The 19,841-nt window shown below is 43.5% G+C and overlaps 10 protein-coding genes across 10 annotated transcripts; 3 read left to right on the top strand and 7 right to left on the bottom strand.

The window, feature by feature from the left end:
• Nucleotides 1–953: 953 nt before the first annotated feature.
• On the top strand, nucleotides 954–2,109 carry V1512DRAFT_285715 (mitochondrial carrier domain-containing protein). The gene is made up of 4 exons (XM_066918063.1): nucleotides 954–1,022; nucleotides 1,070–1,638; nucleotides 1,688–1,818; nucleotides 1,867–2,109. Exons 1-4 carry the CDS (start codon nucleotides 996–998, stop codon nucleotides 2,082–2,084), a joined length of 945 nt encoding a protein of 314 aa, XP_066772512.1. The 5' UTR covers nucleotides 954–995; the 3' UTR covers nucleotides 2,085–2,109.
• A 14-nt stretch (nucleotides 2,110–2,123) lies between these two features.
• Nucleotides 2,124–4,446, top strand: V1512DRAFT_119374 (kinase-like domain-containing protein). The gene is made up of 3 exons (XM_066912924.1): nucleotides 2,124–3,520; nucleotides 3,568–3,677; nucleotides 3,727–4,446. The coding sequence occupies exons 1-3, from the start codon at nucleotides 2,456–2,458 to the stop codon at nucleotides 4,247–4,249; spliced, it is 1,698 nt and encodes a 565-aa protein (XP_066772511.1). The 5' UTR covers nucleotides 2,124–2,455; the 3' UTR covers nucleotides 4,250–4,446.
• Nucleotides 4,447–4,516: 70 nt separating this feature from the next.
• V1512DRAFT_274914 (uncharacterized protein) lies at nucleotides 4,517–5,182 on the bottom strand. Its single transcript, XM_066917803.1, has 2 exons — nucleotides 4,977–5,182; nucleotides 4,517–4,920 (listed from the first exon to the last, which is right to left on the bottom strand). The coding sequence occupies exons 1-2, from the start codon at nucleotides 5,021–5,023 to the stop codon at nucleotides 4,644–4,646; spliced, it is 324 nt and encodes a 107-aa protein (XP_066772510.1). The 5' UTR covers nucleotides 5,024–5,182; the 3' UTR covers nucleotides 4,517–4,643.
• Nucleotides 5,183–5,333: 151 nt separating this feature from the next.
• Nucleotides 5,334–7,690, bottom strand: V1512DRAFT_260064 (nucleotide-diphospho-sugar transferase). Its single transcript, XM_066915766.1, has 4 exons — nucleotides 7,523–7,690; nucleotides 7,398–7,469; nucleotides 7,225–7,349; nucleotides 5,334–7,177 (listed from the first exon to the last, which is right to left on the bottom strand). The coding sequence occupies exons 1-4, from the start codon at nucleotides 7,610–7,612 to the stop codon at nucleotides 5,374–5,376; spliced, it is 2,091 nt and encodes a 696-aa protein (XP_066772509.1). The 5' UTR covers nucleotides 7,613–7,690; the 3' UTR covers nucleotides 5,334–5,373.
• A 1,819-nt stretch (nucleotides 7,691–9,509) lies between these two features.
• On the bottom strand, nucleotides 9,510–11,853 carry V1512DRAFT_235822 (Sodium/hydrogen exchanger family-domain-containing protein). Its single transcript, XM_066914103.1, has 12 exons — nucleotides 11,617–11,853; nucleotides 11,309–11,571; nucleotides 11,215–11,259; nucleotides 11,063–11,159; nucleotides 10,846–11,017; nucleotides 10,750–10,798; nucleotides 10,650–10,702; nucleotides 10,576–10,602; nucleotides 10,443–10,482; nucleotides 10,190–10,398; nucleotides 9,964–10,141; nucleotides 9,510–9,917 (listed from the first exon to the last, which is right to left on the bottom strand). The coding sequence occupies exons 1-12, from the start codon at nucleotides 11,732–11,734 to the stop codon at nucleotides 9,624–9,626; spliced, it is 1,545 nt and encodes a 514-aa protein (XP_066772508.1). The 5' UTR covers nucleotides 11,735–11,853; the 3' UTR covers nucleotides 9,510–9,623.
• V1512DRAFT_260057 (uncharacterized protein) lies at nucleotides 11,854–12,385 on the bottom strand. Its single transcript, XM_066915765.1, has one exon. It carries the CDS (start codon nucleotides 12,131–12,133, stop codon nucleotides 11,945–11,947), a length of 189 nt encoding a protein of 62 aa, XP_066772507.1. The 5' UTR covers nucleotides 12,134–12,385; the 3' UTR covers nucleotides 11,854–11,944.
• Nucleotides 12,386–12,485: 100 nt separating this feature from the next.
• Nucleotides 12,486–13,829, top strand: V1512DRAFT_260053 (linker histone H1 and H5 family-domain-containing protein). Its single transcript, XM_066915764.1, has 4 exons — nucleotides 12,486–12,664; nucleotides 12,742–12,767; nucleotides 12,888–12,910; nucleotides 13,137–13,829. Exons 1-4 carry the CDS (start codon nucleotides 12,592–12,594, stop codon nucleotides 13,663–13,665), a joined length of 651 nt encoding a protein of 216 aa, XP_066772506.1. The 5' UTR covers nucleotides 12,486–12,591; the 3' UTR covers nucleotides 13,666–13,829.
• V1512DRAFT_260050 (uncharacterized protein) lies at nucleotides 13,772–16,354 on the bottom strand. The gene is made up of 2 exons (XM_066915763.1): nucleotides 15,164–16,354; nucleotides 13,772–15,116 (listed from the first exon to the last, which is right to left on the bottom strand). The coding sequence occupies exons 1-2, from the start codon at nucleotides 16,330–16,332 to the stop codon at nucleotides 13,967–13,969; spliced, it is 2,319 nt and encodes a 772-aa protein (XP_066772505.1). The 5' UTR covers nucleotides 16,333–16,354; the 3' UTR covers nucleotides 13,772–13,966.
• Nucleotides 16,355–17,053: 699 nt separating this feature from the next.
• Nucleotides 17,054–17,573, bottom strand: V1512DRAFT_260049 (uncharacterized protein). Its single transcript, XM_066915762.1, has one exon. It carries the CDS (start codon nucleotides 17,366–17,368, stop codon nucleotides 17,192–17,194), a length of 177 nt encoding a protein of 58 aa, XP_066772504.1. The 5' UTR covers nucleotides 17,369–17,573; the 3' UTR covers nucleotides 17,054–17,191.
• A 152-nt stretch (nucleotides 17,574–17,725) lies between these two features.
• V1512DRAFT_260046 (ZIP zinc transporter-domain-containing protein) lies at nucleotides 17,726–19,796 on the bottom strand. Its single transcript, XM_066915761.1, has 6 exons — nucleotides 19,366–19,796; nucleotides 19,215–19,314; nucleotides 19,102–19,169; nucleotides 18,512–19,052; nucleotides 18,168–18,416; nucleotides 17,726–18,119 (listed from the first exon to the last, which is right to left on the bottom strand). Exons 1-6 carry the CDS (start codon nucleotides 19,492–19,494, stop codon nucleotides 17,959–17,961), a joined length of 1,248 nt encoding a protein of 415 aa, XP_066772503.1. The 5' UTR covers nucleotides 19,495–19,796; the 3' UTR covers nucleotides 17,726–17,958.
• Nucleotides 19,797–19,841: the final 45 nt, after the last annotated feature.

Genomic DNA, 19,841 nt, shown 5'->3' with positions numbered 1-19,841 from the left:
TATTGCCAAGTAATAACATTTGTATGCTTGTCTTTTAGAATCGTTTTCGGTTTGGTGTTCTCTAAGATTAACATGCCTAGTAAGCGACAATCAAAACTCCGAACCAATGTAAGTCTGTTGCCGTCGTTCTTTTGTTGTCAAGACATGCCATATTCTTCCCAGTATTGCGCCATTAACTAAGGAACTTTGCGTCAGCGGAAGCATAACATCAAAAGATGATACAGGACGAACAAGTTAAAATGGGGGCTAATGTGAAATTGTGGCAGCTCCTGCTACGCACACAGATCAATTACTGACTGCACAGCCAAGCTCAACCCCACCTTGGAACCGAAATTGCTAAAATTGTTCGCTATTTCGGCGTATGCTCTCGTTATGAACAAAGTAGAAACACTAGAAGGGAACTAGCTGTCAAAATTCAACTTTAGCGCAACGACTTTCGTAAGAATAGTCTGCTGCCGTTCTGCTTCGATGTCAACTCAGGGAGGATCAACAATTTCGTTCTATGGCAAGCAAAGCCAATATAATCAAACATGTTACCAAATGAAATTGTTGCTGAATGTATACATTGAAGACTAGATTCTTTATGGTTTAAGCACAAAGGCAAAAATACTGATGAGCTCTTGAATATGGCACAAGCGTATTTGCCGACGGTATTATTTAACTCGACACAAAACTTCAAATTGGTGTAACACACGCACCGAACGAAATTGAATTTCTCATCACCATGTATTGCCTGCAAATCAATGATTTTCCCTTAAGTTCTCCCCTATGCGTACCATAGTTTGATCCATCAAAAGTGTTTTAATCATGATGTCACTCCGTACTGGCCTATTCCCATTGTGACAATGAGGGACATATAATTTGTATCAAATGTGGGGGATATATGTTACATACAGGGTAAGGGTACATCTAACGCAATAATATTGAGCCGCATGTCGAAAGCTAGTCCAGAAAGCGAGTGAGTCGCTACATTTAGCAGACTGCAGTCAAGCACAATGCCGGCGCCATTGACTGATTTTCTAGTGAGTAATAATCTGGTTTGTAAATACGGCTGTAGACTGACAAAGAGGCGGGCTACGTGTCTGGGGCAGTGGGAATAGCAATTGGGAACCCTTTTGACATTATCAAGGTCAAGCTACAGAATGGCTCGGTTGATGTCCACCATCTGACTGGAACAGACGAGTTGGTTGTGAATGCTGCTGCACAAGCCGCTGAGATACCACGGATAAACGCTGGCTTACGACCGTTAAGTATAGATTTTAAATATGTACAGTCGTTGCTACACGGCGTTGCAGCGCCAATTCTTGGATACGGCGCTCTGAACGCGTTGCTGTTTGCATCTTACTCAATATCAATGCAGTCATTTAGTACGTACATGCCCAGCATGCCTGATGTCGGCAGGATTTTTGCATCAGGTACCATAGCCGGCCTGAGCACGTTTGTAATTTCGGCGCCAACTGAAATCATCAAATGTCGGACTCAGTTAACACATGAAGGCTTGGCGACAACTACGGGGCATCAGCTTGAGAAGTCGTCATGGACGGTCGCGAAGGAAATATACCGACATGAAGGACCGCTTGGGTTTTTCAAAGGAGGGATGGTCACTGGATTTAGAGATGGATTTGGGTATGGAGTATAGTAAGTTGTATAAATGTCCGTGGAATTTGACATGATGCTTATCTTTTAGTTTCTGGGCGTACGGAGTTGGAAAAAATTGGAAGATTATAGAGGAAGAGACCTCAATACAGCATGCGATTCACTTACTGATTGCTGGCGGTGTTGCTGGTTGTGCTACATGGGCTTCTATATTTCCACTCGGTAAGTAATTTGCATACCCGTCATTGATCACATCGCTAACACAAACAGACGTAGTCAAGACACGCTATCAGGCCCAACAAGAACATAATGTGCCAGCAAGTGAACGGTACAAGAGTTCATGGGACTGTGCCAAACGGACGTTTGTAGAAGGCGGTATTCAAGCGTTCTTCCGTGGCATGAAAGTCACGATGATCCGCGCTTTCATAGTGAATGCTGTGCAGTTCGGGACGTACGAGTGGATGGTAAAGATTATAGAGTCGTCTTAATATAAGGTTTAATTTAAAACTATAATAACCCTAATCCTAATTTAGGGTAAGGGTATATGCTGTTTGCAGTTTATGACGTGTGTCGATCGACGTAGACGCTTGGCTGAGGTGAACGCTTCACCAAGACAAGCCCCATCCGTCGATAACCTGGGCTCTGATCTGGTCTCGGGTCAACTACGGTCAACGTCCATCTCTTCAAATCAAAGTGTACACACCGTATACTTCACTCACTCTTTCACGTCGAGGTCGGTTGTTCTGTTTTTTGTCTTAATAACAGTAATTGCACGGAAATTGAGGGTTTAAATACTGAACTGCTGTGCAAGAGTTTACACTGAGGTAGAGTGGTGTTGCATATGTAATTCAATCTCACAATGACTGGCTTTTCAGCTTTTCTCAACAAAATCCGCGCCTCGTCAAAGTCGCAGACAGAGACAGTCAACGAGGAACAAGAAGTCGACCCGCATGACCTTAGTCCGTTCCGAAACAACAAGCGGCCGGCAATCAAAACGAAGGCGTCATCGTCTTATTCGCAGAGATCGCAGACCGGAAAGACACAACCACAGTCTCCGACAATTCCTAAGAGCGCGACGGCAGCACATTCTCCCGTGATTGTGAGCGCGCCGGGTGGTCCGCAGAAGGCGGCAGCTGGCGCGATCGCTGCTGCGACGGCGGCAATGCATCTAAGCGACACCGACAGAATTTCACTTGATTCATCAGACAGCACTTATAGTTCGTCGCAAGTGAATGTCGGGCATCAATCTAACGGCGGTACGCTGACGATTCAACAACAGACACCGCTGACCCGGGGAAATTCAACACCAGGTATTGCGGCAAGAAGAGTACCATATCAGCTGGATTCAAAGAGCGTGCTAGGGTTGCCAATGTTGTCTTCATTGCCTCAATATCAGCAACAACAGGCACAGCAGCAGGTACAGGCGTCTGGAACGACAGGTATACCGGGCACGCCTGGGACACCGGGATCGCCTGGGACGCCGGGAACACCTGGGACGCCTGGTGGTAGCAGACCAGCGTATCAGACACGGCTACGATCAACGTCGGATGAATGGGCAGAGCGTGGAGCTGCGGTTCATGTCCACCGCGAGGCGGACGCCAACGGTAACGTGCAGGTCAAGACTTTGAAGAAAGGCGTGAAAGATTTTACATTTGGCAAGGTGTTGGGCGAAGGATCATTTTCTACAGTTGTTGCTGCTACTGATCGACAGACACTCAAAGGTTACGCAATAAAGATCTTGGACAAAAGGCACATCATTAAAGAAAAAAAAGTGAAATATGTCAACATTGAGAAGAACACGTTGAACAGGCTTGGAGATCATCCTGGTATTGTACGGTTGTTTTACACATTTCAGGACGAGCGAAGTCTGTACTTTGTGCTTGATTTAGCATCTAATGGCGAACTGTTTACAGTACTTAAAAGAGTACGCTTTTAATTCACTCAAATTTTACGTTTAACTAATAATGATAGCTGGGTACACTTAGCATTGAATGCACACAATACTACTGTGCACAACTTATAGACGCAATTGAATACATGCACAATAGAGGTGTGATACATCGCGATTTAAAGCCTGAAAAGCAAGTTCTGCAGACCGCAATAGATAAATAATTCTAACAGTTACCTTAGTATCTTGCTTGACGATAACATGAGAATCAAAGTCACTGATTTTGGCACGGCTAAGTTGCTTGATCTTTCTGTCCCATTCCAACCGACAGTCGACGGGTCTGATACCAGTCTGCCAACACAAGCCGAGGACGATGCACGCGCAAACTCGTTTGTGGGCACGGCTGAGTATGTATCACCTGAGCTACTGACCGACAAGGCCGCTGGCAAGAGTTCTGATCTTTGGGCTCTAGGATGTATTTTGTTCCAACTGCTAAGTGGGCGGCCGCCGTTTAAAGCGTCGAATGAGTATCAGACGTTTCAAAAGATCATTAAACTGGACTATCAGTTTCCAGTGGTAGGTTTCACGCCAGCTGCCAAAGACTTAGTGTGTAGATTACTAATCACGGATCCGACTAAGCGGTTGACAATTGAGCAAATCAAGTCGCATCCATTTTTTAAAGACGTCGAGTTTGGACCTGAACTATGGACAATCAAGGCGCCAAGGCTATGTCCGAATAGCTTAGTTGGAGCCATCATGAGGTGAAACCGGTCACTTGAGCATCATTTTAATACATCCTCTGAATGTCATGTGAGGGGGGCAAAAGGACTAGAGATTAGTTAATGGTTTTTTTTTGTATATAGCCAGACAATGAAACAAATGGAATTAAGCGGAATTGGGAAGTGGGGTTTTTCGGTATTGAATTGGGGTGCAGACTCTGGTTCGCGGGGAGATATACCGTCCAGACTGCAAATGTGTCTGCAGCCTATAAGGAGTGATTTCCTCTGTGCACACCTACGATTGACTTAAAAGTGAGTATCAACTATAAAATCCATTTACTGTAACAATAATAAGCAAAACCTAAAACACCGGTTCCATTCATGTAAGGAGTGTAAGAATGTGAAACGAAGTCGCACATCAGACCAGACAAAAAGGTAATTCAAAGTCCACCTCCAGATCGTTCAACAGTAACGCCATGAACTCCGCCGGTGTTTACTTCACGGCCGTTACGAACGATAGTGTTTGTGCCCTTGTTGTTAGAAGATGATGCCGTGTAGCGGCTCGAGTACCCCATTGCCGGACGCGGTCCAGACGAGTGGGTGGGTGAGATGAAAATGTGACGAGCGCTTTTAGGACGGTCTCGATAGTGCAGATACATGAGTGAGCCGCCCATGGCGAGCAAAGAAAAGACTGCGATTGCACGCATGTTGCCTCGTCCATATAATCGTTAGTATAATGTATTCAGTAAATCACAATGTATCATTGCATGTACCTTCCAGCAGGCGAACTGCCCATTGGCATTGAAAATCCAGGTTCCATCACTATTATAAGAATAATTTGATCAATAGACTAATATAGAGATAGCAGAAGAGTGCAGTATAGAATCAGAAACAGAAGCAGAAACAGAGGGGATAAAACACTATTTATACAGGCATTTTGACCACAGTGCACGCGATCTGCCCCCGATTTGTAGTGAGGCTTGAATGCTCAACACAAATCATTACTTAAAACACGCTGAACCTTCCCCAAACCTTCTAAGTTCGCGGGGTATTCAAGTCACGTGCAGTCGCTAATACTACGCATTTCCAGCACCAAGTCGTCGCTCGAATAATCGGTGACGTCAACCAACTTCAAGTTTGGACTTAATATTTTTTTTTATGTACAGAACTTCAATCGCTTTCGCTCTCTTCATCAGCATTAGTAAGCCACTCCATCCATCGTGCTACTAATTCTCCGACCTTGACCATCTCTGCGTTTTCTGTTCGCTGCGGCTCCTTGTTCCACCACTGCAGAATCGAGTCCTCCTCTAAAATGTCCTGCTCATACAAATTATTGACGGCATGCATCAAGATATTTGCGCCTTGCATCCGGCGACAGCAGTCGCGCTGGATTAGTAAGAGCAGGTCTACCTGGTCTGCAGGCTCAAACACTTGCCGTCTGAACAGCCTGCCCCATCTGTTCAGCACGCTCTCAACTGCCGGCTTGGTTTTAAACGTGTTACTGTTAATCAGATGCGAAATACGTTCCATCAGTGCTGTGATTGTTGCCGCACGCAGTTCATGGAAAGGTGCGTTTTTGGCCATGCGTAGAGTGCTAAGCTCAAGTGCAGCAATGTCAATATCATGATTCTCCGAAATCGCACGCTTGACACTTGCTTCTGCTTCCCGCGCAAAAGTCTCATCGTCTGAGTCTTCGGACGCAGCGGTCGTGTTGCTAGCTGTGCTAGGTCTCGGCCGACGGGGCTTATGTCGAGCCTGTTCCGTAGTCGACGTGGTCGAAAACGATGAGTCAGACACATTCAGCGACGCCATGTTGTAAACCAGCCCGGACGAGTTCACAATCTCCTCGTAGTCGTCATCCTCGTCTTCAGACGCGTCTTCGTACACAAATCCCTTGCCGTCTTCACCCAGCACAGTAGGATCAAACTCACCCGTACCTCCGACTGCGGTCAACCGCTTATCTCCCTCGACAATCATGTCCTTGCCAACCTTGACTCTATACGACACGACCGCTCCAGGCAAAATACAAGTGTTTTCGCCAATCACTGCTGAATTGGCCACGATCGCGCTCTCGATAGTTGCGTTATCTTCAATAGTAACATCGTCCCAAACGTATGCACTCGAAATCACGACGTTCTTGCCAATCTTACACCGCCGACCGACCACACTGTTTGAAATGACAGATCCGTCGGCAACAACGGTGCCGGCACCAATAACAGTGCAGCTCTTTATTTTGCATGATCGCGCCAGGACAACGTCGTCCTCCTTATAAATGTGGCCACGCTGATACTGAAAAGTCTGGTCGGCAAGCATGTTGCTGTCAGGCGTGATGGGGTACGTCCACCTGGAAATAACATCCTTGCTGACCGCATCGTAAGTCTGCAAGCTGCGGACCCGAGCAGCGTAGTGGTCAGTCACCACATGCGCAAAAATAGTTTTTCCCAACAAGTCCGAGGTCAAAATTCCACGTACAAAGTCTTTTCTAATATGATTATAATCAAAATTCTCCGTAAATAGGGCTGGCACGTCTGGCGAACAAATGTCAATATGACAGTCAATGAAGTCGTTGCGAATCGCAAGATCAGTGTGGCTTTTGAAAATCTCCGGATCAAGTGTGACTTGTTTCATGTGCCGTCTGGTCTTAATCTCCTCGTAATGGACACACTGATTTGTTTCCTCGTCTAGAACAAAAATGGCAGACTCGGCTCGAGCCCTAGTCCGATGCAACGGACTGGCTTCACGAAGCACCATCGTCATAATTGCGTTCTTGTCCTTCACTCTGCGCTGTCGATGCTCGGCTAGCACTTTGTCGAATGGCACGTTGCAAACAATGTCGCCACTGACTAGCAAGAAATCAGACGTTATCAAACCTTTTGCGTCTAAGTCTCGCATCGCATCTCCTACAGAAACTGATTCCGGACTAAGCACAGTCTCAATTGTAAATGGAGACGAATCACCACTCCATCGCGATTTACTAGATCTCGTCAGTTACGATCTTTAAATGTAAAACAGTTCACGTACGCAATGTAGTCTCTAATCTGATCTGCATGAACACAACACACAACAATTACTTCACTAACTCCAGCTAATGCAAGAAACTCAAAAGTGTACTCAATTAGAGGCACATTGCAAAGAGGCAGCAGACACTATTCCTCATCAGCACACAATCTTCTTACACAAACAATCATCCCCACCCGTGGAGTCTCCTGTGTTAATGGTTGAAATCGAGTCTGGTACGAATCACTCAGCACGATAGCCTGCAATCTCTAAATTTTCAATTTATCAGTGCGCTCTTGTCTAAACCCACAATTGAACTTACCTCCTCCTGTTCAGTGTCTTCATGAGCAGGCGTGTTATTTCCAGCTTTGCCACCTTTTCCTTTCCCACCTTCGCTCCTTTTCGGTGCCATTCCAACTTGTTCTTGCCAGTTGTTACAAAGAACTCTGACTGACGAACAGGTCCACGAGTCAAGAATTTTGAGTGTAGTCAATAAAAACCTAAGCTCGAAAACTGCCCCTAACTTTAGGCCGGGTAAGTGTATTATGTAATAGTCGCGTGCAAAATAAGCGTTGTATAGTTCCGTCTGCATGAATTGAATACTCGACATATTTTTGCTGTGTCACAGATGTTTGGAATATAATATGATAACTACGGGCAGATTTTTTTTTAAATTTTGGCATACAGCTAGATGATAATATAGACAATATTGGACTTCAATTATTCACACAATTTACACCGTCGCAGTTCCTAACGCGACATTTATTTTGGCGTCATGAATGACCAGAGCTTGTTAAATTTTAATGTTGGTGTAATTCTCACTCACTAAGTATCTGCAAGCCAAATTGACACGTTAAAATGTGACAAACAATTTAGATTTTGCTTGATTTATTTGTCTAGTACTAAGAAAAAATAATGCAAAGTGTAGTTTTTCACAGCAAAATATCCTACCCATTTAATTGGGAAAACAAAGTTGACATCGCTTAATTGTCAGCGACCATTAGAAAATCAGGAGTCAGTGACCATGAACTACGTCGTAAGAGTTGGTTTAATTATTTTATAAAGTCCAATTGACTAGCTACTTATCGTGTAAAATTAGTGATGGCGAAGTACGTTGAAAACTGAAGTATTGTGTACATCTCAGATCCTATAAGCGTTGCGGTATGTCAGAAACTATTCTATATTTACGCACCTGTTAGCTGTTAAATTTTAGGATATTTTGTACGGTTTACACAGAATTGACTTAAACGAGTGAAACTATTTACGAGTCTGCTGCTATATAATATTTTTCACTGTACTTCACGATATCTGGTAGCCATTTATTTTAAAGTCGAAACTTTAACACGTTAGTTTCCGTGCTACGCGCTCAAAATTATAAACATAGAAATTTCACCATTTGTGTAAAATTGCTTCGTACTTTGCTGCCACAAGATCATAGACAAAATCTGTTGATAGGGGTCTTGGTCAGAGTCGAATGGAAGTACGGGCAATGATTGTTTGAAGTTTTTGCGTAGCGCTAATAAGGCTTGGCGAAGTACGTTAGCTACGAAGGCTTTGCAATTTAATTACTTTTAAAATGCACTACTGTTCAACTTGAATAAGTCATTTTGCAAAATATTGTAAATAGCAATAAATATTTAATTTGCATTTAGAAAAGCTTGGGACGAAGTGCCTATTACGTGGCTGAGACTTGCATGCCTTCCGTACGCACGATGTATACGCAACCTCTTTCAGCACTATCCTATTGAGTGAACGTTAAAATACCCCAATATGCTTAAAATACTTAATATAGCCACTGTTAAATACTATACAGATGTATTCTGGTGCTGTTTATTATACAAAGCCACCAAAGCCACCAAAGCCACCAAATTTGTTTACAAATTACAGCAATTACGCCGTAGCCTGTTGTACGACGTCTATATGCCACCGCCAGCCATGCTTTGTTCAAGATCTCGGTAAGCTACACATATATACAATTTCAAAAAGACTACTCTAAAAATGAAAAATTTGACATTTAATCCCACTTTTGCCAGATGAGAGCTAGAAAGACTTGCCATATACCAGCCAATGTCAGAAACATAGAGAGCTAGAATGAAACTATCAAAAATCAGAAAAGTCTGTACTCGTGTACAGCCATCAAATGTTCAGAGCATTTTAAAAGAGTTTCCGTGGGCTAGTATGACGATAATCACAACGAGCACCACTGTCGCCGTCAAGATTGCTCATAGCACAAATACAGACCGGGCTATCCAGGTAATAAACGGATTGTTACTTTACGTTCTGGACTCTTGTGACATATAATCCCAAATTTGATGAATGCAAATCTTATATTTCTTGTAGCTATGCGTTTTCTATTTAAATAATTGAAATTTTATACCTGCCCATAATTGATGAAATACGCAAAACTCAGTATACACCGAAATTTAATCCACAATGCTTTTATGCTTAGGATGGCTCAACCGCCACGCAATCTCGCGCTCAATAAGCTCAACACTTCCCACAGATGAGTCCTCATTCGCGTTCTCGGTGTTGGGCCTGTGTGCACTCCTCGAGCTTGACGACGGAAAGCCATATACCGCATCCTCAATCGTTGCCGGGATCGTACGTGTAGGTCGAGGTGTTGAGGCCGAGGCCGCCTTGGTCAGGTTACGGGACAACGACAGGGTGCTAAATCTAGAGAGTGACAGCATGATTTTCTTTGGAAAATGAAGACCGTACTAAACATGTCAGACTGACCTTACTTACATACTTATCAACACTTACTACACCGATAGGAACGGCAAGGCCATGCACAACAACACTGCTGATTACCAGAAAATAGATAACAGGAGGAAGTATCTTCTGCAGGTACAGGACATGCTCGTCTTGCGTATAAGTAAGTAGGGTGTCTAAACTGACTTGTAAATAAAACACGGCTCCAACGCCAATCGGTCCAAAAAATCTACATAGTTAAGTTAGCATTTTATAGACTGTCCAATAATAAACCCACCCAATGAAGAACGCCTCCTTTGCGTCTGCAACACGAGGGATCGCCTTGTATGTCAACATCATGACAGGCAATCGACGAAAAAGAAGAATCGCAATCCCCATGACAATATATCTCCAGACCGGAACTTCTCGAGTGGAAAACTCGTGCCACGGCGAAACGGCACCGATCCACACAAACACACCAACGTTCAACATCATGTCAATGACGCTCTGAGTTCTCAGCAGACAGAACAGCATAGTTTGGAAAAACTTACCGCTACATGACTATGCTCAGTTTCAACTCTGAACCAGTCACTGTGAATTTTAGTGCTGTAATTCATTGCATTTACATTATCTTACTCCCTAATCAGTTAGTGACGCTTTTGTCGTGGCATGGATAGGACATACCAGGTGAATAAATTGCCAGCGATAAAACTAAAAAATCAATACGCGAACAGCATTATCAATGAAAACAAACATACCACGCAAGAAGATCGTCGGTTCCAAACAGGCCAGCTGTACCAACTATGAAAATCTAGCCACGTCAACATAGCAACAATCGGACGGGTTTTCATGACTTACTGCTAATGGAAAAGAAACAAACAAGAATGAATCTTTATCGACCAAATCTCTGCATTTCAAATTAGCAAATTTAGCAATGACAATTTTTTTTTTTACCGTTCTTTGCAAAAACGTAGGACTAGCAGGGTGACGTAACCCACAACAACACCGTACGCACAAGAAAGGAGAATCTGGTAGATCACTGTCTCAATAACCCAATCCTTGAGAACGACGGCGCCTTTATCGCGTTGGATAAAAAGCGCCAAAAAGAGAAACGGATATCCAAACCCTAGTCGAATCAACATATGGCTTGTTACAAAACGATGGAACATACCATCATTGGCACCAGACTCGGCAGAGATAATGTTGCGGAGTGGTTCAGAAATGTATTCTTCAGAGAATTTTCCTTTGACTAGAGAGTTGCTCAAGACCTAGATGGGGATCATTAGTTTCTAGGCCACAGAGCAAAGCATTCTTGGGTCGTACGGGATCTGTAGGAGTAACACATGAGGCAATGACAAGCGCGTCCAACTGAAGATATTAGTTAAAAATGTCTCAGGCTCTCTTTGTTCCCACACACATATCGCAAGTTCGGAATACAGAGCCAGATAATAAGGGCCGAGACAATCCACATTGTGCTCATGACAGGCACAAGAAGCATAAACAGAGACTTCCATTCCATTTTTAAGTATTTAGCTGGCAATTCGATACCAGCAAGGATCAACTGAGCACCGAGCACTACTCTCGTAAATTCACGAGTGATTACCTCTGGGTCACTACCATATTGCTCGGGACGGAATAAACCAGCGCCCCTAAAGATTGCACCAAAAATAAGAGATGGAACTACAATGAGACTAGTTAAGTAAGAAAGAAGTACCACAAACATACGAGGTTCAGAAATAAAGAGTTTATCTTTAACAAGGTATGATACGAAAGCGAAAAGCAAGGCAAAGCCGCCAAGCAAAGAGCAGACAAGATTGAAGTTACTTTTAGCTATGGTCGGCATTTTTTTAAAAAGTCAACAGAATCTGATAAACAAATTTGAAAGACCATGGAAGCAGAGACACTATCTTCGCTTGGCGTTGTGTGGAAAGATCTTAAGAGGCTCTTGGCTGGTGATCGGGATTACAGAATGAATTGCTTTGGGAGAATGAGTGCAGTATGTAATATAACAGCCGGGTAAAAGTGAAGTGTAAGTGTATACAAGTCACAGTACCTAATAAAGGGTGAATAAAACAGTATTGCTCAAGTTGTAGATGATTATTACAGTATTTATAAAAGGTATAGATTGATATCTAGTCTGTGTGATTGTGTGTGTTATAAAGTACAGTAATAGAATGGGTATAACAAGATTGAGGTACAGTATAGGATTCGAATAGTGGGTATTGTGTATTTCATTGAGCATGTATAAAATGTGTTATATAAATGATAACAGTAAGAGATGTGGTACGGTATAGACAGTAAACAGAAAGAACACGTTGAAATTAATAAGAGGCGCGACTTTACGCGTTTTCTGCATCAAAATCAAAATAGTAAACAATAAAAAGGTAAACAAAGAACAACAGCCAATTTTACCAACAAAAAAACCATCAAAAAAAAAAAAATGAATAAAAACACAAACGTTTTGACATTTTTGAAAAAATAAAAACGCGTAATAGTTTTTGATGTTTTCATCATGTGACGTGTTGATGCGAAGTTGCCTACAAATATCGACGAACCTGCCGCGCCCGCCTTTTCTCCTTTTCCTCCTTCTCTCTCTTACTTTACTTCATCACACTCAAATTTCCTACTTTTTTTCTCCATTTTACTAATAATTTTTATTGATTATTATTAATTTTAGTTCATTTTCTGATCAATAATTCAATGGCTCCAAAGAACTCTTCTGCTACAACCTCCAAGAAGGCTGCAGTCTCGGCTGAGCATCCAGCTTATAAAGGTATTTCCTTTGCAATCTGCTTTTAATGGATATTAGATTACGCAATGTAAGAATGGTTGCTAATGAATTTTACATAGATATGATTAAAGAAGCTGTTCTTACTGTAAGTTCTCTTTTATTTCTCGTTTGTTTTGATTGTGGCTTCTACGCATATCAAACTGACCAATCTTCACCTGGTTTACGATGAATCTCATTATTGAATGATACTAACTTTATTTTATAGCTTAAAGAACGAAATGGTAGCAGGTGTGTACATTAATATTTAATTCATGGTTGCGTACGCTGCGAATGTGCGGTTGTGATGTATTTGTGTGGGTGGGCCTTACGCGAGTGCGCGTTGTTTTGATGCGATGACATTGCGCCGCGCAGCCGCTCCATCCCATCGTCGCTCTTCCCCCAACTTTACGTCTTCCTCATTTGAGCCGCACCATTTCCCCTGCAAAATTCAGCATCAAACTAATTTTCTTTTTAGTCGTCAGGCACTTAAGAAGTATATCCAAAATAATTTCAAGATAAAGTCGACCAACTTCGAGACCCAGTTCAACGCAGCTCTGAAGCGTGGCGTCGCGTCAGGTGATTTTGTCCAGCCAAAGGGTCCTTCTGGCACAGTCAAAATTCAAAAGAAGGAGTCCAAGACCGCCGCAGAGAAGAAACCGGTTGTTGAGAAGAAGCCAACGAAGGCTGCCGCCAAGTCCGCGCCTAAAACTGGGGCAAAGAAGATTGCTGCGAAGAAGGCCGTTACGAAGAAGGCTGTGCCAAAGAAAGAGACTGCTGCTACTAAGAAGGCTGCGGTGAAGAAGACTGCAACCAAGGCTTCAACTACGGCAAAAACGGCTGCTGCGAAGAAGCCCGCTGCTAAAAAGGCTGCGCCTAAAGTAGAGAAGCCAAAGGCATTGAAGGCTAAGGCTACTGGTGTCAGGAAGAAAAAGGCCGTTGCAGCTGCGCCGAAGAAGGCCGCACCTAAGAGAGCAGCTCCCAAGAAGCGAACCACCAAGGCCTAAATCTTTTCCCTTGGTCGATGTGTTTTGATAGTCAGGCGTTGTAGTCGCTCGTTTGATTTGCGTATGGGTTGGTCTATGTGTACTTTAGCGTCGCTTGTTATTTTTCAGCTTGTATTTTTATTTGTGTCTTTTTGAATGAAGTTTAGCCTTTATCAACAGTTAAATTTATAAACTTAGTAGATGCAAAATTTAGTAGAAAAGTACAAACACAAACCCGAGAATTCCCTCATAGTCAACAATATGATAACAATAATAATAATAGTAATAATATAGTGGCCTTGATGTTTTACGAACTCCTGCGTTACTCCTCTTTCACTTCCGAGATTTCGGCCGCGGTCGAGCCGAGACTAGGTCCGTCCGGTCTTGACGGTTCACCGAGTTCTTCCGGTGTCTTGACGATCGCCTTAATGAACTTGAAAAACCGCTCGCCGTACTCCTCCGGAGGTACGGCCGAGATTTTATCGCGCGAGCTCGACATGCCTTTCCAGAACGATTCGAGTTTCTTGACAAACGAGTAATGCGTCAGACAGTCAATCACGCCGAGGTAGTAGATTTCATTCAGCGGACCGTCGTGCTCGTCTGTAGCGCGCAACCCGCCGTCGTCGGCGTAGAACAGTAGGTTCTTGCGGCCTGGGTAATCTTCCGTCGTGAGCACGTCGATGACGTGTTCCAGTGATGTCGGCGCGGTGGTTGAGAACGCGCGTCGGAGACTGACCCGTCGGTCCTTCTCAAGCCGGGATGGTGTGCGCTGGAGCATTTGCTGGTCCGGTGCAAACATCGATAGCGTACTGTCTCTAATTTTCTCTGTGTTTCCTTTCCGTAGGTCGTGGATTCCAATCAAAAGCGAGTAATCCATGATGTGGAGCCGTTCCAGCAGCCGCACGTCGATCTCGAGCTGGTTCATAAACTTCGCTCGTTTGTGCGGTCCGAGGTTAATGTGTTTATCTCGCCGACGCCAGTTCAAGTCTTTCATTGTAGCGTGCTTGTTTTGCTCTAGCTTGCTTTCGTCGTAGTCGCGGCCGGCGGTCGAGCCTTTGAGATCAAACATCTGGTGGATATCTCGGTGAGGTGGGAATAAGTTGTTCATAATGACGAAGTGGATCTTGCGCTCGTACGGCAACTTGACGCGATGTAAACCGTAAAACTGTGAAATCAGAGTGTTGGGATTTGCCTTAACGTGGTAGTAATATTCCTTCAATATTTTGAGCAGAAACTTATGTTCCGAATGATGAATAGTCTTGATGATGAATCGATAATCACTAGAAAAGTAGAAAAAACTCCCACTCTTGCCTGGAGAGCCAAGTTCAGAAACAATGTATTTTGCAGTCAACGACATCAAGTAGTCGGCCGGGTCAATTTTGAATAGCTGTCGCAGATGCCGAAACACCCATGGCGCGTAGTCCTTGAACTTGAAATCGTATTTTGCGGACGGCGTCAGCTCGGTCCCGTACCTAGTTTTGTTAGCAAATTAAACACACACAAATTATACTCCACATACATGTCAAAGGCCAGCTTGTGTTTGGCGGTGAAATCGTGATCCGTCAGCTCACGATCTGGCTGTGCAGTTCGTGAGACTGCGACCCGAATTCCAGTCAGCATGTCGTACGCTAAGACATAATTGACATGCCCTTCGCCGACTTTCGTCCCGACCAGGACCTTATCGTTTTCTAAAAACTCTTTCCGTCGTCTCTTGTTTTCCCGCTTCGCAATAATCTCGTCTCGCACTTTCTTGACTTCGTCGCTTGACTCGCTCAGCTGTTCCTCCATTTCAGCAGCTGGGAAAGTGCGATGCCGCGCAATCGACGACGGACCTCGAAAGCCTGATGCAGACGCTTGATGCTGACCAACTAGAGCGGGCGAAATTGCCGAGAAAGAGTCGCGTTCTTCATCTGCGTCTATGATGCTGTCTGAGTACATTGATGCCGATAGTGCGCTAGTGCTGTTGTTGTTTGTGAGCTTGGCCAGAGTAGGCAGATGGGAGGAGGAAGATGCATGGGGCGGCATTTGAGATGTTGAATATGTTCTTGGGAGCACTTTCGCTGCTGCGGTAGGGATAAGAATGTTCGCTCGCTTAGAAACAGTAGTTGACGCTTGTTCTGGTGCTAAGGAAGGAGACGTGGCAGGCATGACCACTACTCCAGGTGCAGAAACTGACTGTTGAGAGTAGTTTGGTCTGGTCATGCGCCGTCCAGTCGAAACAGGCGAGCCATTGACCACAGTTTTGTCAGCTTCGTCTTGCGCATCTATCGACGGCCGTGAAAGTGGTGATGGCCGGTGCATGACTGGTGTGTGGAGTGAAGCAGTAGAGGCCGCAGCCGCGATGTCGACTGTAAGAGTCTTTTCACGGGTAGCGCTGTGTGATCGTGACGAGCCATTCGTTGTGACTGAAGACGAGCGAGACATGACAGTCGAACTCAATGACGAAGTTGACTCTGTGACTTTGAACCCATTTGTTGTCGTCACATTTGTGCTGGTGGACGACGTCACTACAGTCGTTGTTGACGAAGTGACTGGCATCAGCTTTGGATCGAAGTAGTCTGACGGGTCAGGCCTGGTGAAGTCGAATTTTGGACTGGATAATGAACTCAGAGCTTGGTTAAGCTCGTCCATTTGATAATCAAAATGACAAGTATTGTCAAGCTCGAATTGCTCGGTGACTTTGGTCATAATGTCATCTGTTGGAGCTGTGGAACCTGTCAATTTAGAGTTTGCAGATGTTATTCTTAAGTCCATACACAAATCTAGATTACGTAATTTATTACTAACTAGAACTAATAGGGAATGCTTTATATAACTTGTGCCTTGAATAGATTGTCAGTGTTAATTGAGCGAAGCGGTTCATCTCAGACGCTACACAGTCAGACGATGACGGTAGAGAATTCAAGTGATTGAAGTGAAATACAGTACTTATTCGCCATTCAACCCTTAAAATTGCGCGATGCATCTGTATCCCGACTAAATTGTAGTCATATGAAAGGCCGTATAGCACAGAAAGTCAGACTTGAATGAAGTGAATGATACTGTAGTCACTGTTCTTGCGTTTATTAAACTGAAGGAAAGATAAAGATTATTTAGACCAGTTCGTAATTCAATACTTTAACCAGACAATTAGTATCTCAGTGACAAAATGGCCAATGTGGAAAAGCACAATTCACTGCAGAGTATAACTTTACAGTCAGCAGCATAAACGACATCACGGATAATAGTTCAGCGTAGAAAACTTCTGCCAGCTATTGCATCCCTGACTTAAATGCTTTAATAGACTATTTTGATCTTTCTTAGCAAAAAAATAGATAGCAATACCATACATAATACGACGCCAAGCGCAATAATAGAACGCATGCAGCGCCAAGCATAAATATGACTGCCCACCACAACAAGCACTACTATAACATAGAACACCACAAGAGCAAAACAAAACACTCAAAACAAAGCACACATATAAAGACAACGGGACAAAGCACAAGAACTGTACAATAATGCTTGCGAGCAAATACAAGATAGTTGACGAATGTATACAGGAAGGCTAGAATGATAAAAAGACATGCAAACCACACATCAAATGGACACAGACTACAGTACAGGTTACACAAGCACAAACCATTATACAAAACACTCGACACTTCACAGCCACTAAATTAGTGGAAAGGTAAGCCAGCATACAGATATAGAGACTGGGCACAAGACAAGCACGGAAGAACATACTTACTCACCTTAACAAGACATAATGAAAACGAAGGATAGATGAACGTAATACAAGATGCAAATATGGTGGACTAGTCACGGTGTTCGACAAGACATTAAACTACAGAATCAAAACTGAGAGATTCCCCAAGTACATTACACGAACCCCTCAAATCAGTAAGCACTGCTTAGAAGTTAATCACCACGAATTTGCAAGAACATAAGCCGTAGAGCATAAATCAGTGGTCTTCACTATGTCTTCGAACTTTCTATTTTATCTTTTTAATCTTTTTAAGCTTCCTCAAGCGAGATTGCTCTCCACGGGAACTGGCCAATCTGGGAGGTAAAGTATTGAGTTAAATTGTAATATTCATACAGGAAGATGCATAGTGTATATAATATATTCCGCACATATGCGCAGACAGATTTATAAAAAGCACGTTATGACAATCGGCTTGGGTCTTACAATAAACCCCTATCGAAGCTTTGCTCATTTCACTTCACAACTCATACCAGCATAAATGCATATTGGCAAAGTCCACCGAAAAGGCCCTATCTACAGTATAACGAGCAGTATATTACCTTCATTGTATCACACAACTCAAATCATTATGCCTCGGTCCAGGAAATCAAAAACATCATACCTGCCCCAAGAAGCATTGCAATAGTCTGATATATTCCTTTCTTGATTTCACCGAATTTTGTCAGTCGCGCGTCTGTTGCCAAAATCTCGGGAATAACACCCACAGTTGCAATGTACAAAAACCCGCCTCGTTCACGTTAACACCGATTCTAAAACTTGTCTTGAATTTACTCACCAGCTGTAAAAGGTAGCACCAAGTCACCTGTTGTACACGTAGTACCCAAAAGGCCAGGTGACGATCCGTGAGCTACGTGGCCGTCAGCAGACTCGGTTCCGTACGTCGTCGACAAGTACTGAATGCCAATTCCAATAAATGTGCCCAAAAATGCGCCGATAGCAGTGATGAACTGGGCACCCATAGCTTTGGATTTTGAAAAACCTCCCTGGATTAATAGCGCAAAGTCTCCAACTTCATGAGGAATCTACGCAGCCAGTTAGCCTTTGCTCCTACTAGCAGTCGGACCCAATTTTACCTCTAACGATGTCAGTAGTATTACATATACAAACCATCAATCATACCGTGAAAAAATACTGCTAACGTCGTTGTAGCGCCAACGCTCTGGGACACGTAGAACGACGCAGCAATGGCAAGACCGTCCGTAACGTTATGCGAAAAATCCGCAATCAAATTCAAATACGCTGACAATTTAACTGAAGAACCTGGTTCATTGTCTTTAGCTTCCTTTTTCCCACCTTCCGGCACAGAAGCTGGCTTGCGCTGACGCAACTCGAACTTTGTATCAACTGACGACGATACCGCGCTCGCTTCTTCCTCTGCACGCGAGTGGCTGTGGGAATGGGAGTGATCATGGCCTTCTTCACCACCAAAAATGCGCATCGTCTTGTCGAGAACAATAAATGCGCCAAATCCAAAAAATATCGCGAGTCCAAGAAGGGAGTTTCTGTGCTCCTCAACCAGCACAAAGCTCACATGATCTGGGTCATGACTCTCACCGAGAAAAGTTTGCGGCATCAAATGAAAGAAGACGTCACCAAGAAGACCGCCAACAGCAAAAGAGACTAATATTGAGAGAGACGAAGGGTCAATATTTGGCGGGATCTATACAGATTCAGTATATGTGAAATCTGTCATCCCGACTTTCTCTTACAAGAGCTAAAAACAAGTTGGGAGGACCAGAAATATAAGCTGTTGCCAAAATCGCATTCAAGCCAGGTCCTATCCCGCATTAGACTAGCCTAATCAATGTTCTATAGTATTTACCAAATGGAAATAGTACACTAAAAGCTTGTTGCACAAAAGTGGATTCGCCTGTTCGCTCCAAGCTTTTTAACTTACCCAATTGCTTCACAACAGCGCATTTCTAGACAATGATCAGTGATGCTCATAGCTTCATAATAATAGACCATCGTACTTGAAGCTCGTGTTCAATGTACTCCAGATCAAAAGTTCCAGACGCCGTAAGCACTTTGGCAGACACAGTGGTGCCCACAGCACCAAGCAAGACAAGTGCCACCAAAAATCTCCAAGATAGTGTTGCCATTGTGTATTGAATCGTCAAAATGTGAAGTTTCAACTCAAAATTTAGATGTGCTATATTACTGCTTCACTTTTCAAAAAGTTGATCTGACCAGTCTTCGAAGCACAGATAAACTGATAATTCTTTTAAAATAAAACCTGTCAGAAACTGTAAAAAGCAAGTCAATTGACCGACTGGACCCTCTCTGAAATGTAGAATGAAGACTTAGAATTGTGTTGTTAAAGGAAATGTTTGACTGCGTTGAGCTTTACTTCAAAGCTGTGAATCAAGGGGCAACGTTAAGCGTAAAAGTGTAACCTTGTTTTGCGTTACTTTTAATAAATAACGTTTACATCTAAACTCTATATTCT

This window comes from Lipomyces arxii (assembly GCF_038497795.1).
Source record: "Lipomyces arxii strain Phaff 12-163 unplaced genomic scaffold V1512scaffold_4, whole genome shotgun sequence".
Lineage (NCBI taxonomy): Eukaryota > Fungi > Ascomycota > Lipomycetes > Lipomycetales > Lipomycetaceae > Lipomyces > Lipomyces arxii.
Note: the sequence above shows the minus strand (reverse complement) of the source record. Positions and strands in the feature narration are given on the sequence as shown.